This window comes from Mus caroli, unplaced genomic scaffold (genome assembly GCF_978045245.1).
Source record: "Mus caroli unplaced genomic scaffold, Mus_caroli_1 scaffold_6, whole genome shotgun sequence".
Lineage (NCBI taxonomy): Eukaryota > Metazoa > Chordata > Mammalia > Rodentia > Muridae > Mus > Mus caroli.
Genome location: NW_028227261.1, coordinates 59,667,046 through 59,683,575, shown reverse-complemented (window position 1 = coordinate 59,683,575; position 16,530 = coordinate 59,667,046). Strand labels below are relative to the sequence as shown.

The window sequence follows — 16,530 nt, the reverse complement described above, 5'->3', positions numbered from 1 at the left end:
TATGCCCAAACCCAAACTAAATGGGTAGAAAATGGTAACCAGCACATGGCTTTGAAAGCTGATGGATCCAGCCTGGGTCAGTTACTAAACTCTATGCACTGTCATTGAGCATCAGAGAAGGTGGTAAAATATGAAGAACTGACATCGCTGGAATATGTGCAAAGCACATGTGGCTCTCAGGGTGCTTGATAGTGCTGTGCAGAGAACTTTATTCTTTGCTAGTCATTTCTTTCCTGATTATTTTTCTTCAATGTATAATAGAAAAATATAAATAGCTGGAATCAAACTTGAGTTTTTATGAGAATTTCTGCCCCAAATGAAACCATGTTTTCAAGAATGGGGAGTTTTAGGCAGAATTTTGAAAGATAGCCCCTTACTCATGAATTCAAGCAATACCTAGGTATGGAAACGATTGTGAAAATGGTATATAAATTATGAAAGTTATGTGGAATAATGAGATAATATGTGTGAAAGTACCTCCTTGCATAGAAAGCCCTAATAAATGCTTCCTTCCTTCCTGATTCACATGGCAAGCAGGTGGCAGAGCCCAGGCCTGATCCTTAGAGCATCTAACCCCACCTCAGTGCTCAGTGCCTCCTGTCTGCTCACCTCACATGACATCTTCCACATGTACTGACTGCAGGTTTTTAGAAATAACCAAGCACTCCAAAACATTCTGAAGAATGCTTATTACAGATGAGCTAATTCGTGAGAGAGTACCTGGTATTACTATTTGGAAAACAGTTACCAGTTAGGACTGGAAGGTTCCTTCCAGAGAGCTTTACAGACAGCAAGCTGAGACCAGCTAAGGCAAAAAGTCAATGGTCAGCAAGCCATATATGATATAAGAAATCATATAAGACATGCAGATGTAAAACCTTATATAATTGACTGTTTCTTCCTGACTTTTTAACTTTCCACGGAAATACTCTGGGAGGACTTTAGAAGCCCTTATACTTTGAAAAACTATAAAGACATTGAAGGCTGTGCTTTACATTGTATGCAGAAGAAAATAATACAGATAACCACTGTGGGAGGTGGTCTGAGTTGTGTTATTTTTTTCCTATTTAGTTGGGGTAAAATGGATAAGGTCTATCATTCAGCATTTTAACCCTTTACCCCTTTCTGAGTGTTCCTGTTTCACGGAGTGGGGTTCATTCACAATTCTGCGCAACTGTCAGCACCATCAGTTTCCAGAACTCTTTTCAACATGTGGGACTAAACTCTGGACCCATCAAACAGTAATTCTGCATACCCCCTTCCATAGCCACTTCTACAGCTCCGACCAGCATATCCCTACTTTCAACAGCTCTAGCCACATTGTAAAAGCAGCATTAAATAGCATTTGCCTTTGGGTGACTGGCTTCTTTCTAGCATAACAATGTGCTCCAGGTCCATCTATGTTGTAGCATGTGTCGGAATTCCTTCCTTCCTCCTTCTGTTCTTCTGTGTGCCCCCGTTATACCTGTCACAAGTGAAGATGTTACTGAGCTTCTCATCAGAGCCACTTCTTTCTAGTGGCAGAGATAAATGGCCTGGTTGTAAAAGTCAGCAGCAGTGGGACCTGGGACCTGAGAATTCAGACTCCCCTTCTAGTCTCATAGATGACTAACACAGACAACAAATAGAATTTCATGCTGTGCTTTCCACTGGGACCCCAATTTCTCTTTAGCTGCTGCCACGAGCCTCTGTTCAGCCTTGGGGAAGTCTGAGGTTGCAGACTGAAAGGTGAGGTGTTGCCTTGGGCAGCCTTGTTTCTAGTCCAACTCCAAAATGCCTATGTGAGCTTGTGTGGCAGTTCTTTGAGGGACAGGATAAAATAAGACCTTCACTTTAAAACTTGTCCTTTTTTAAAAAGTATTTTTTGAATTGTTGACAGTTTTCTGTACCTATCTGGTTTAAGCATGGTCTCCTAAACAGTGCGGTTGCATGATTCCGTGTTTGCCTGGGTTGTTCTGAAGCAGCAGAATATGATCATGTGTGACATTCAGATCACTCAAATGTCTTGTTCCAATATAAGATTTACTAAGCAAACTCACAGAGGGCAGCAGAATATGCCAACTGACCAAGCAGGTTCTGCAGGCCAGAGATAGCCTTTTTTTTTTTCCCCTATAAAAACACTCAGCAGCGTTAGGTGTGGTAGCACGCAGGAGGGCTTGGCTGAAGGATCAACATGAATCAAGGTCAGTCTTGGATACAGGCAGAGTTTGAGGCTAGCCTGGGCTACAAAATGAATCCTTGTCTCAAAAAAGAAAATATGCAGGAAGGAGACTATCAACAAACAAACAAGCAGATAAACCACTTTGACTAGAGGTGTCTTACACCTCTCTCTCTCTCTCTCTCTCTCTCTCTCTCTCTCTCTCTCTCTCTCTCTCTCTCTCTCTCTCTCATTTTCTGTGTGTGTGTGTGTGTCCCTGGCCATTAAGAGCAACACCTCTCTACAGTCCCCATCCTTGATTACTGGCTAGTATTATTCCCAGGAAAGTACCGATTCATCCCCCCTCACCTCTGTTGACCACTAACACATCCTCTCCACTTCCTTTACTACCTCGTGGTTCAGGTGCCATTCATTGACTTCAGCTTTGATAAAGAAAAAATTTGAGATACAGAAGCCCTCCTTGGTTCTGTGGAGCTGAGCATCTTACTTGAGCTACTGCTGCGGCCCTTCCCCTCTCCTTTCTTTGGATAACAGGACAGTGGTCCCCAAAGGGAAGCATCCGCTACCTTTCTCTTAGAGTTGAGTTCATTTTCCATTGCATGTTTCTGTTTAAACAGCAAGCCTTTTTAAAAGGGCTGAACACACATTGAGTGTGCATGCTAAATTTTTAATATGTGTGTGCCCACAGCCAAGAGAACAGAGAAGCCTTAAGTAATAATGATGCTGGATTATGCAAGTTGTGTGCTTTACGTGGCAGTGACTTCTAAATATACCCTTAACAGCCAGGTATTATTTAATACATCCCTATTAATCAAGCTGCCAAATCTAAATGAAAACCATGTTTAAATATATTTAATACGATTTGAGGTGAGTAGCAAGCTAATGTTGGCTGCATTTATTTTCCTCCCAGCCAGGCCTCCTTCACTCTCTTGTGTTTTCATTCTGGAAGCTTCTTTCTCCGGTGAAGACAGTGTCGATTACAAAGCAACTGATACTGCAAACTTTCTGTGTGGATTTCATCTTAGTGAATAAATGGGAATGTTTTAAGAAAAGAAAACAACACAGATTTTTTTTTTCCTTCTGCAAATGAGAAATGAAATGTCATTTCTTCTTAGGGTGAGCCATTGAATTAAGGCGGAAATTAATAATCGCCATAGAGAAATGAGTTGTCTCTACCTTCTGCAATATAGTGTCTGCTTTTGGATCTGGTATCACTCTCTTAGTGTCTTGAATTAAAATTTGTTACTTTTCCTTTTAATGGTTGGGTTTTTTGTTGGTTTTGCAATAGTGACACCCAGTGGCACTAATGAACATTGCAAGGGCTGCTAAATGCTCTTTCTAAAGCAATCCCCCTTTCCTCCTTTGGAATAAAAAATATCTAGTTTCTTGAAGTTGAAGGAATAATTGAGTCTGGACAAGACACAATTGCAGTTCCATCTAGTAGGCTTCTCATTTGGGACAAAGAAGGGAAGTAATGAAGGACAAGACAGATGGGGAGGGGGAGGTCACGCATACCACCCCAGCAGACTTTCAAAGTTATTAGTGAAATACCATTGTACACCCCTGCTGTGTATAACTGTTCCTCTTATTGCAGCAGTGTGTGCACTGTCCCAGCCTTTGCCGCAGGCATTTCCTGCAGCCTACAGAGAAATTGCTATTTGCTAGTGTGGCAACTGCGGTGATTTCTTGTTTCTCATATCCCCAGTCCTCTCTTCCTTCCATCTAGTTCTTTTGACTCATATTTACCCCTAAGAAGTTGTATTTGGGACTTTTATCCAATCATTCTCCCCACTAGCATATTTTCATTGGTTCCACATTTTGAGCTCTTAACTTGAGTCTCCCCGCTTACATGTCTTAAAACTTTTAAATCTTTGATTAAAAAGTCATAAATGCCTATTACAAACATATTAAAAGTTTCTGACTATATAAACACTGAAAACAATCCCTATAAAAATGTTCAACACTGCCTACTTTGAATTTAAAATAGGGAGCACATGTTTCACATCGATCATTGTAGAAATTTCAAGCTTTGTTTTAAAAACCAAAAATACGTGCAATACACGCCATATATAATTCACAGAGGCAGAACACACAAACCCACCATATCTGAGCACACAGTGGTGTGACAGATGGTGCTTCTGATGCTGATGTTAGAATAGTGCCGGACACTATTCTAATCACTTTACATGAAACAACCCATTTAATTTCCATAGCAAGGGTCAGGGACTACTATTATGGTTGTTCCATACATGTTCATGAAATGTTTATGCATTGCAAAAGAACAATGTCAACATGCTCGGTCATAGGACTGTAATGAATTATGGGCAGGAAGGACTATCACCAGTTCTTTAAATGTTTTGAAGTCAGTGTCACTGTCCTTAGTCTCTCTACCCAGCTCTGCTCAAAACTCCTGTATCTCCTTTACCTTCTGGCACCAGCTTTCTGTGCTCTGAATGTCATCAGCCACAGGGCTTACATTCCACTGCCCAAGAATCAGGCAATGAAGTAAGAGAAAATGAAGCAATGAAAAGAGCAAAGACAGGTTAGGGAGACAGGATATGCAAAGCTGATGATAAGAGCAATGCAAAGCTGATGATAAGAGTCACCATCCTAATGAAGGATGTTTGGCAGGAACCCTCAGTGGCAGAGAAGACAAAGGCCCTGTGGTGACAGTATATTGGTGAGTCTATAGTACAAACAAAAACAAACAAAACCTATGGAGGCTGGGGCATGCTGGTGCGGGGAGAGATGTGTGCTCTCTTCCCTTTCAGCCCTCTAACGAAGTCTTATGCCCCAGACACTGACCATGATTTAGAATGGTAGTGTTCTGTGATATAATCAAGAAAGGGGATGTAGGGGAAAGCATGCAGTCAGGAGAATTGGCCTAAGACATTGCTTCCAATACACATTCACCCCCTACCCTATGAATCCAGAGTAAGATGAACATGAGGCATAATGAAGTCCTGCAGACTTAGGCATGCTGAGCACCTGAGAGCCCAGGTGGACCCTGGGTCACAGTCTTCTCCAGACATGGTTTGTAAGTCTGTGTCTCTGGTCTGAATGCCGACTTCTCCATCTCCTTTCTTTCTCTCATTCTCTTATTCAGTATTCACTTCTTCATGGGCAGCCATCTGTGCTAGTCCTATTCTCTTCACAGAGTCAATCCTGGAGTGGACAGGCTCAGTCATGGTGTTTTGTTTTGTTTCAAGTTTTTGCCAGTATTGTAGAGAAGAAATACCATGAAACCAGCAGTGATAATAGTGGGCTAAACTCCTAGTCTTGAAGTCTAAGAAAATATTTCAAGGGAACTGACAGTTGAACTAGGACTTCAAAAACAGAGGTGAACATGTGTATGGGTGTTCAGGGAATGAGGTAGAGGGCCAGGGCAGACTTTTAAAGCTCATAAACAGAGAATGCATGAACTTAGAGACAAGTCCAGTTGTATATCTAATATAAATATGAATAAATAAATGAATAATTTTCCCCAGTTATATGGTGCAGAGGCAGCTGATATAATAGAGATACATATGAATCAAGAGTGGCTTTGTTAGTTGACAGAGAGACCACTTTCTCCAGCCTTGCCCATCATTTCCCCCTGGGTAGACTCCTGAGGAAACCCATATCTTTTTACAACAGCTGCTTACCGAGTAAATGGTACAGTGTGGTGATGGGAGACCATAGCAAATATTGATCATATTCCAGGGATGACTGGGTCACTGGATCTGGACATACCCAAGTCTAAATGTCCATTGGCTCTGTTTGTCCTTCTGTGTGTAAGTAGAAACTACAGAATGAGTAAGCAGAAGCTTGTCACAATGTGAAGGTGGCACATAGATGAGAGGATGGCAGTGTGGTCTAGATGCCAGACAGAGAGCAGGGTTAGAAAGAAATGGTCTAGATTCTAGTTTTTGCTCAACTATGGCACTGAAGTGAACCAAACGACAGTACACCTGTCTGATGGAGGTGTGACAGACATTATACAAGATTCCCGCCAGCTCTGGAATTTTTATCCTCCCTGGATGGCAGTCCTGACTTCTGGTCCTCACCTTTTCCAAAGTGTGAATTCCACTGGGCCTAGAACAGCTTAAGAAGCTCTGCTGCCTTACTGTCCTCTTGGGAGTAGTTCTCAGAGGATATCACACTTGTGTCTATTTCCTTTTCCCTCGTGTCTCTCAGAAGAGGCCATGGGATATCCTACTCTGTAAGTCTCTATCCCATTCCACTGACACAGAATATCTCATTGAATGGATACGTAGGCTGGTAGCCATCAAGGCTCAATGTTCCTTCTGTCTCAGCCCTCTATGCCTGCGTTGTAGGTGGGTGTTGTGATCTGAACTCAGCACCTAATTCATATGCAGCAAGCTGTCCTCAAGCCCCTGGTCTAGTTTCCTAAGCATTGTGCCTCTGGTGTTTTGTTTTGTTTTGTTTTGTTTTGTTTTGTTTCACCTGGGATACGTGGGTAAACATTGGTTCTGCCACAGACAGTTAGTTATCTGTGAAGATCAATGGTAAAGCAGTTAGAGATATACCTGTTACTCCATAAATGCAAGTTGTGCCATTGTTTGTCAATTTCCTACAACCCTCTTTTCATCTTTCTTCAGTTGCCTCCTACCCGGTTCTTAGGCAGACACTAGGGCACAAGGGACACATCCCTGTCCTGAAGTTCAGTCTAGGTCCATTTACTAGAAGCTTTCTGAATGGCAGGCCTTAGTATATTTTCACCTCATGGAATGCCCATGACAGTCCAAGTCACTATTCTTCCCATTACACAATGGAAACCTTAGACTAGAGCAGTTACATGGTCTTCCCAGCATCCCATATCAGTACATGGCAAAGGTAGACAAGGTAGTTTTTCTTTTGAAGGTTCTTCTTCCCTCTGTTTCATCCTTCTCCCTCAAAGCTGCCACTACAGAGCTCTGGAAGAAGGGGGAGCTTGGTGGAAGCATTATGGTGGGGAAAAGTTCTCCCCTCTGTCTACTTCCCACTCTCAGAGGGCCCACAGTCAACCTAGCTCCCAGAAATCATTGCTCAACCCATCTGTAAAGTATCTGTCTTTAACAGCAAGGAGGCAGAGAAAAATAATTCATACTAAAAACAAACTCTGTCATGAGTCATTTGACTTTGCTTTCCCCTGAACACATAGTTTATGTCTTAGGGGAGCCAAGGCTAAAGGAACATCTGAAATGGTTTAGGCGAGTAGGAGCCATTCTTTAAGGGACTCACATCTAGTATGTGCCCATTGGACCCCAAGATTTAAATCAAGTGTATGCTTACAAGGCCTAGCAATTTCTTATTTAGTTGGAGTTGGCTTGAAATGTGATCACATACATATTTTCCCAAGATGGTCCTTGGTTCATAAATTCTCAGGCCATGAGCTACCCTGCCCATTAGTTCCTCTGATGGAGATTTTTTTTTTCCTTTTCTTTAGAGAACTGAAAAATGCCAGGAATGTCAGGTTACAGTATAAACCGGAGCTCTACAAATACAGAGGAAAGGGTCGATGACACTACCCTAACCAACAAGATTCCTACTGTCACACATTTCCTATGTGTCCCTGGCCACTTTAATGTACTCACATGCACACAAGCACACAAGATCATGAGGTAGAGAGTGTTGCACTTTTCCTTCATTATTAAGATATATTGAGTGCATCTGCCCTGTGTCCCTTACATGTTAATAGTTATACTATGATCACGATTTGAAGGTAATGTAGCCAGTACTCTGTTGAAAGATACATAGGCATTCCTACTCTATTGCAAATGAAGGCTTCGGGATCTCCAGTGGTGTGGTTCTTAATACCCAAGCGTGAAGATTTCTCTGGGATATATACAGTAAAGTAGAATTTACAGTGAAAGAGTTGCAATTTTAAAATTGTGGTCTCTCACTGTGGTCTCAATCCTCCAGAAAGCCTGTCCTCATTTGTATCTCTGCCAACATGGGACATTGTCGGTCACTTTATATTCTTGCCAAAACCGGGAGTAGAAACATCTGCTGTCCTCTCCTTGTCCCTATGTATTTTGCTGGAATGTTCTGAGCAGCAGTGACCATCTGCATACTCTCACACCTATGAATCTAGCCCTTTGTATGATTTCCTAGAGAGGTTTTACTTGAACGCCCCCAGACCATTTGGTGAGAATGTTTCTCTCCTCCATGTGCCATGAGTGAATGCAGGACTTGGACATAAAGTATCCTACGTGGAGGGACATTCAGAATAGAACACATCAACTTTCAGACTGGTCTCTATTGATATTCTTTGCAATTTTATTGTGAATTGTAGGGCAATTCTAAAAGGTTCCCAGCATATGTGGAGTAACAGGGTTCAGGTGAGTTCCTGGTCTGTAATCCCAGAGCCACTGGAACCATCCAGGCTCCTCGAATAACCTCCTTGCTTTGTGGCATTACTTTGATGCTCTTAGCCTTATTTATTTCTCTGTAAAATGGGTGTCACCCCAAATTGAAAGAATTGGTGTCAAATTGCTTATCACAGATTTTCAGCTTTGCCCTTATTGACTAAAAGCTTCCCCCACTGGGATTTTAAATAAAGCTGGTCACTGAAAACTTGAAGACTTTGTAGGCAAATTCCAGAGGTACAGCATGCTTAAAGAGTCTGAGGCAATTTCCTAATGATGTTTCTAGGTGGGCTTGGCCTAAGGGAATAAAAACACCTACACAATAGCTTAACACCGGAAAGTTCTCAAGGGTGGCCCACCTCTTTTGGAGAGGAGGAACCAAGGCCATACGGAACTGTTCTATCCACCCAGGTGGGCAGTTCCTCCTAGGGTTTTCAGAGTGCCTAGACACACAAGGTTTCTTGTTGAGGTAGATGCTGTTCTTAAAGATATGCCTCTTCTCTTACCCAATCACTATCCTTGTCTTTTCAAAGCCAGGAAGTGCCAGAGGCTGAGAGCTCACCTCTTGCAACCAGACTTCCTAGAATTGGTACCAGTTCTGTCCATTGTGAGGCCTGTTGTAAGTCCTAATTTATTTCTGTCTGTAAAATGACCATGCTAATATGACCTTCCTAATAAGAATTGTACAAGGGCCAGCATTTATAAAGTGTGTGTCAGGTGCCACTGAGAAATAGCACATGGTTTCTGAATCCCAGCTCCTTTCATAGCCAATTTGGACACCATGCTTATTCCAAACTCTCAGTTTCTTCTTTGTAAAATGTGAAAAATTCTACTCCATGGCATAGTTAGAAAAGTCAGACAGGACAGTATAGTTCACCATGGAATGACTGTGCTGGTGTCAGTGGTTAAAAAAGACAGGAGTGAACATGTAGAAAATACCATTCTTCAAATGCAGGGGGGCTTATGACTTGGAGGAAACTCTGGAGTCAGACCCTGAGTAGAATTCAAGTGTCTTGGACCTAAGCCCTCAAACATTGTTTCCTCAGGTATAAAAAAAAATGAATTGCTAAAGGTACCTGCCTGTAGGTTTGTCATAGATATGAAATGATCATAAATCAGGCACATAGCCAGTACTTAGACAAATTACCTACTTCTGTCACCCATACATATCTCCAGTCTACTCATGGGCAGATCTTTGAGTGCAGTCAGGGACCTTGAGCAGAGGTAATGGGACCAGGGCCAAAATCCCAGCCAAGCCCACAGAGATGACTGTGGAGTAGCAGAGATGTAGGTTGAAGATTAAGGAAGAGATACAGAGGCTGAAACAGGTCTCTGGATGATGAGGGCAGAGACATAGACAAAAGTAAGGATGTCTGGCAGAAAATATATCTCATCTGAACTCAGATGACAACTAAGTACTATTTCTAATTATCCCATGAAACTGAGGCTTCGAGAGGTTAAGGGATTTGGGGAATTACTCAAGAGGGGTGCAGGCAGGGTGATTGTCTCTCTGGGTGAACAAAGGCAGCCATCAGAGCATAGGCCTAGAGTGTCACTTAATGGGAAAATTTGGAAAATGTATCCTGAAACACAAAAAAGGGTTTTCAGCTGTAGTCTGTGTGTTGGGCTAAGGACAAACCCAAACAGAACCATAAATAGCCCTCCACAGGGTTCATGTCATAGAAGCCCCCTTGTTCCTTCTACTGGGAGGGTAATGCTGAACAGCCTCATGAAAGCAGCTGGATCTGCCCTGGGTATGGAAGCCATTCATAACCACTCATCTGAGGTACCCTCAGTGAGGACAGAACCACACAAGCTTTGGTCAGGTGATCTGATCCACTCTTCTAGACTCTTGGCAGATGGCATCCATCTCTGCCTTTCCTAAGCAGAGGTCTCCTGTAGCGATTTCTTTTCAGGGACCCATCCTAGTTGAGTATACAAGCCCTGGTTTGCTAACGAATACATTTCTGTACTTTGCTCTAATTTAAAAAAAACAAAAAAGTCAGTGTTCAATAAGCCATGTAGTCTAGTATATTTTGAACAATGAGGGCATTTTTGTCCCAGAGTAAAAGGTACCATCCTCATTATGATTATAGATTGAAACCCATGCCACCTGATTCATTATCTAAAGTGATTCTGTCACAAGCAGTCTTCCTCCCTCCCTAAGGTCATAGCTGGCTGTGTTAAAAGTGGAAGGCGTTCATTCATTGTTTGTCCTTCTGCCCTCTACCTCCCCAGCCTGCCTTCCCAACATTTCACTAGTGCATTCCACCTGTCAAACCTAGCCACTCCTGGAAGCACAGTTTCCTCTGCTCCTAAATAAGCAGGGCTGCCTCCCACAATTCCCACTGCTTGTAAACAGGCCTTTCTTCTGCTCACCTGTGCTGTCTCTTAAAACAGTCAAAGCACCTCAAGGAGACAAAGGCCAGACTGAGCCCCCACAGTGTGGGCCTCTCTACATAAGGCATTGCCTACTCAAACCCCATAGTCTTCTCAGTGGGGACAGTGAAGCAAAGAAAGGCCATGATCACCTGCTGCACTTACAGGCTCTGCCAGTATAACCACACTTGATGTTTGTGAGGTTGTGTGAACTAGGGAGACACTTCTATCAACATTCATGAATGAGAAGTCTAGAAGGGCAAACTGCCTCCTTAAGTTAGCAGGGCCAGGGCAGGGGCAGGGGGAGGGGTGGTCTTTGAACTTGCATTTATTTGAAAATCCCAATTCTTAGCTCTCTGAACTTCGTTAAGATGTGAGAGCAAGCCAGGCATGGTGGCACATGCCTTTAATCCCAGCACTCAGGAGGCAGAGGCAGGCAGATTTCTGAGTTCGAGGCCAGCCTGGTCTACAAAGTGAGTTCCAGGACAGCCAGGGCTATACAGTGAAACCCTGTCTCAAAAAAACAAACAAACAAACAAAAAGATGTGAGAGTAACATTTGCACCTTTGCCCACACATGTGCACATGGAAAGTGTGTTGAAGGGATGACTAGTACCCTCCAATATGGCAGACACAGGCACAGTAACTCCCACAGGCCAGTGCTTAGCCAATAAAAAAATTTACCTTCCACAAGGGTGTCTAGGAACCACCGCCATCTGTCAGAGAACCATTTATGCAGAGAGGAGTGAAGGAGATGTAGTAGGAAGGACATGCCAGTGAGGCTGGGAGTTCTCACATGTCATCGAATGGCTACTGCAGGCAGAACTGGCTGCTCACCATGCTGAATCCATCAGCAAGATGAAAATCCAGAATCCTGTCCAGAGGCAGCAGCAGGCTCCACAGTGCCCATCAGACTTCAGAAATAAAATTATTAAGAACCACAGGATAGCAGCTGGGGATTATTAAACCCCAAGCCTGAGCCCTCTCTAAGAGAGGTCAGTAACCTACAAGGGAGGATGCCAGTACAGCCAGCACTCACTATCCTGGAAAAGTGTCACCATTTTAAACAATACAACTGTGTATTTGTTTATAATAATGCCAAGTAAAGATTGTCCCAGTGACTTCATCTTTGATCATGCTCTCTCTCTCTCTCTCTCTCTCTCTCTCTCTCTCTCTCTCTCTCTCTCTCTCTCTCCCACCCTCTGTGAGGGTGTGTCTGTGTCTGTGTCTGTGTCTGTCTGTGTGTGTATTAAAATTGTTTCATAAATACTGTTGAAAGCAAATGTTTAGAAGTTATTTTCTTTAAAGTCCTCATATGATAAATAAAAGTGATAATTATTTATATGCCTCCAAAAGGATGTTTCATTGGTCTAATACTGGGGAACTCCTAAGCCAGTCGGGGCAGGAGCTTCTCCCAATAACAAATATGAACACAGCTTCCATCCTGAATACAATTAGAATCTGTTGCATGAATTAAATATATTCTGGGAAAATCATTGTTTTTATGTATGTGTTTAAAATATTCCTGATGTCTGTCAAAAGAGGCAACATAGAATAGTCACGAAAATCAAAATTCAAAGTCTAAACATCTTAGCTTCCTAAAATTTTTTGAGCAATCAAATTTGGAGGATCATATTCCCCCCATATCTCCCAGCCATCCATAGCTATTGGACATAAAATGAGGGTGACATCGACTCCTAGATAGGGTCATTTATGTCTATCCCTGACATAGTTGATAGCAGCATCTCTTTTATTCATAAGGAATTAGGGGCTATGATGGGGGGGGGGAGGAGAGAGAGAGAGAGAGAGAGAGAGAGAGAGAGAGATCATATAATATAGACTTTCATGGAAACACATTATTAGTTTTTAAATGTTTAGAACTGAAAGGTGAATATACTAGGATCAGAAATTATAGCCATGCTGATTAAAGGCCCTTTATCCCTCCTGAGTCAGGAAGCCACTGGTGGCTAAATAAATTCAGTTGTGTCTTTTGTGCTTAAAGTTTAGCTAGCCAGGAGCCTGAGGGATACACCTTGCTCTGAGTGTCAGAGCTTATGTGGTGGTGAGTTCTGGAGGCTTTTGGCCCAGTATTTAACTCCATGGTTTATCTGTGCAGTTGAAGGCCAAGCCTGAGTCTTCCCTCAAATGAGGAAAACAATCCAACAAGGGACCACTGGGTCCCCTGAATTTGAGAAAAGAGAGACATTGTGCCTTTTGGGGATTATGGCCTAAGTGGTTTTGCTCCAGCACATGTGGAATTAAACAAAAAAGACAGCTGATTGCTGTTAAATCAACATGCATAAAACCAGCTACCACAGTGCTTCTCAGTTACAGGACCAGAGACTCCTGTCCTAGAAGGCACTCCTGGTTAGACTGTGCTTTGGCATAAGAGGAGAGAAAAGAAAAAAAGAGAGAGAGAGAGAAGGAAGAAAAGCAGGGAAATAGAAAGACAGCTAAGTGGATAGCTTGGAAACATGTAAAGTCTGGGCCACAGAGTGCAACTTCTCCTGTTCTCTCCTACCTCCTTCTTTTTTTTTACCATGAATGAAAAGGAATCCTTGCTACCATCTTCAAAAGAAGAGGTGTCCAACCCTCTCTCTGTCCTGGGGGCAGCTTCCTATTCCTCACCCTGAGGCCTCTACACTGAGGGTGAACTAGGGATGGATGCCCAAGAGTTCACAGGGCATGCCAGTGACATTTCAGGGTGCCCTCTTGTCTCCCATCTCAAGAAAAGCTCTTTCTTTCTTTGCCTTCTCACTTAACAGCTTGGGATTCTTGTCACCCAGCACCCCCACCCCAAATGCATTTGAACTTAATGGGTTTGTTAAAAGTCAGGGCATGGAGCCTTTTTCCATGGTGGGGGAGTTCTGGCATTACAAAGCAGAACTAACGTGGGATGTTGGAAGCCTGCCCTATTTGTGCAGTTAATTAGAGCTCCCCAAGGGCAGCCTGAGCCAGTGGTCTCATGAGACATGGAGTGGGGGCCAGGGACGTCTGTGACTGTGTGTACCCTGCATGGCAGGAACATGTCCCAAACAACTGTCCCTCACCAAATGCAACCTGGAACCCAAGTCAGCAGAGTGGCCTGCTTTCATTTGTGTCCCCAGCTGATAAAATCAGTTCTCTAGTGCCAATGTTTGAGTCAAGTCCAGACACACTGAGTTCACCCTGGGTCAAAACAATGAGATCTAGGTTCTAATGAGAACTTTGAAATTCACAACATTGCAGTGGCAATGCTAAAGGGTTTCAACTCAACATGACCTGTACTGTAGATCTATCTGCCTGGCACTGCTTTACAGAAGTTCTTCAGTAACTCTGAATTCAGCCTCTACTCCCCTGTAAAGGCCTGTCCTGATGCTCATTTCCCACACTCATTACAGTACCTACTATCATTTGGTGTGTAGTTGCTTTGTACTAAGCTCTGTCCTGAGACTGTGGGATGTGGTAACTCTTCAATCTTTTGTGGACCCTATGAAATAAATATAGATTAGACGCCAGAAACCTTCCTACAAGCGGAATCCTGTCTGCTGCCTCTTTTTGCAGATAAAGTTAAATTAAGACCCATATTCATTTGTATAAATCCTACGCCCTCCTGTATATAGCAATGGCAGCAGTGCTGTGACAGAGACCATGTCCCACCAAACCAGAAATATTCACCCTCTGAACCTTTATGGGAAAAAAGATGCTAACCTCTGCTCTAAATTATCCCAACTTAAAGATCAAAGAAATAAGCCATAGACATCGGAGATAACTTAGCTGAGACTACACAGCTGTTCACTAGGTGGAGTAGGATTTGAATGCAGTTGCCTGATGCCACAACTGTGTGCTTTGGTGTGTAACATACGTAGGTGACGTGTGCAGAGAGGACAGAGGACATGCTTGCTACTCCATTGAGCAATCATGGGCATTCTCTATGGTAGACCTGCTAGACCTTCCTTTCCCTGCTTTCTGAAGTTCCAGGCATCTTCACCTTGGTCATATTTGAGCTCAGCAGACCTTTACCAATATTTCAGTCTATGAGGTAGCCTCAGGAGGTCTGGCATCACCATCATGTTTATTTTAAAATGAAGAAACCACCGCAGATCTCAGAGTCTAAGGCTCTTTATACTTCCATGTGGGGCCTTCCCAGGTCATATTGCCAGCAGCTTTTTGAATAGTGGTTTTAGACTGCCAGCTAGCATTTTAAAAGCATGTCAGTTGCTATTCAAGACAATATTCCAGGGCCAGCAAAGTGGCTTGGCAGATAAAGATGTCTGATGCCCAAGCCTCACACCCTGAGTTGGGTCTCCTGATGCTAAAGTAAATGCAAAAGTGAAGTAAATGGAGGAGGGAATAACCAACCATTCTGAGTTACCCTCTGCCTGCCATGTGCACACAGACATGCACACTTACAAATGCACACAGTAATAGCGATGAGATCGAGATGAAGATAATAAAATTTAAAAATTGAATATCACATTCCCATTGAGGAGGCAAAATCAAAATCTGGAGACAAGAGCCAACATTTAATAGCTATTTCATAGGAATCATTAATGGATGTACATTCTAAGAGCTGTAGATATGAGAGAGAAACAGTGGATAAATCAGATGGGGTAGAATTGGAAAAAGAGAGGCTCAGATTTGGATTGAAAAGAAAGAAAGAAACCCAGAGAAGATGCAGAAAGAAGTGAATTCTCAGAGGGAGTGGCAGGGCCCAACAAATCAGTGGAATGTGTGGGAAAGAAGAGTGGATAAGCAATACAGAGACAGTCTGCAGGCTTTGAAGCCAGAGAGAGATTCCTGGGACAGTCATGGGGACACTTATAAGCATATACTTCTTACACATCCTGTTCTTGATTGCACTCAATCATTCTATGACCCACTGAGTAGGTCCTCTGTCTCCAGGTACTTGGACCTAACTTGGGTGGTGAGGGAATGAAGAGAGACAGACAGACATGCAGACAGAAAAACTGGGATCAGATCGCCTGGTCTCTCAGAAGGGAAGACCTCAGCATCTGGAAGCTCAGCACTGTTATAGCATACAGCTGACACGGAAGCAGGACCACTGCAGACAGATAAACAAGGAGACAGGATTTCTGGTATACAGCTGGAACAAGGGGAAAGGCTTAACTAATCTCAGGAGGAGCAGCCTCAGTAGAAGAACAGTCTTCGGGATGTAAACATCCAGGAGATAGAGAGATGGTAGATATTCCCTTCCCACACTGTCAGCATTCACACTTGACCCAGAAGAAGGCTTTCCATGAGCTGAGTCTGAGGCTCTGGCATCCTTGACATGGCTGGTTCATGTCAATAGCACACATACACTCAGGGATTTCTCCCCTCCCAGCTTTATAGATAATAAAACTAAGGCATAGGCTGTGGAAGCAAAACATTGGTGGGGAAATTAGAAACAGACACAGTGCAGTGTGTCTATGCTGGTATTATTCTTCTGGGCTCATGGTTGGACCTTTATAGCATGCTCTTTCAATAAATCACAGTTGCTGCATGTGAAGCTGTCCTGGTTTATTTTGATGCTGTTATCTATTATCTGTTTCTCATGGACTCAATGAGTTGCAGACCCTATATCTCCTGAACCACCCTGGTAGGCCCACTGCAGGCCATAGGGAGCTGGAGCATGTGTCTGAGAAGGGTTTGCTCTCAGGAA

General features: G+C 43.1%; 1 protein-coding gene across 6 annotated transcripts in view; it reads left to right on the top strand.

Annotated features, from left to right (window-relative positions):
- Positions 1–16,530, top strand: part of Fggy (FGGY carbohydrate kinase domain containing) — a 369,309-nt gene that overhangs the window by 309,525 nt on the left and 43,254 nt on the right. Inside the window, exon 15 of one of the 6 annotated variants that reach the window (XM_029476122.2) lies at positions 3,069–3,276. The exons of the other annotated variants lie outside the window; for them this stretch is intronic. Coding sequence (XP_029331982.1) covers positions 3,069–3,248 — 180 coding nt within the window. The 3' untranslated portion in view covers positions 3,249–3,276. Of the gene's footprint in view, positions 1–3,068; positions 3,277–16,530 lie in introns of those variants that run through there. 6 annotated transcript variants of the gene reach the window in all.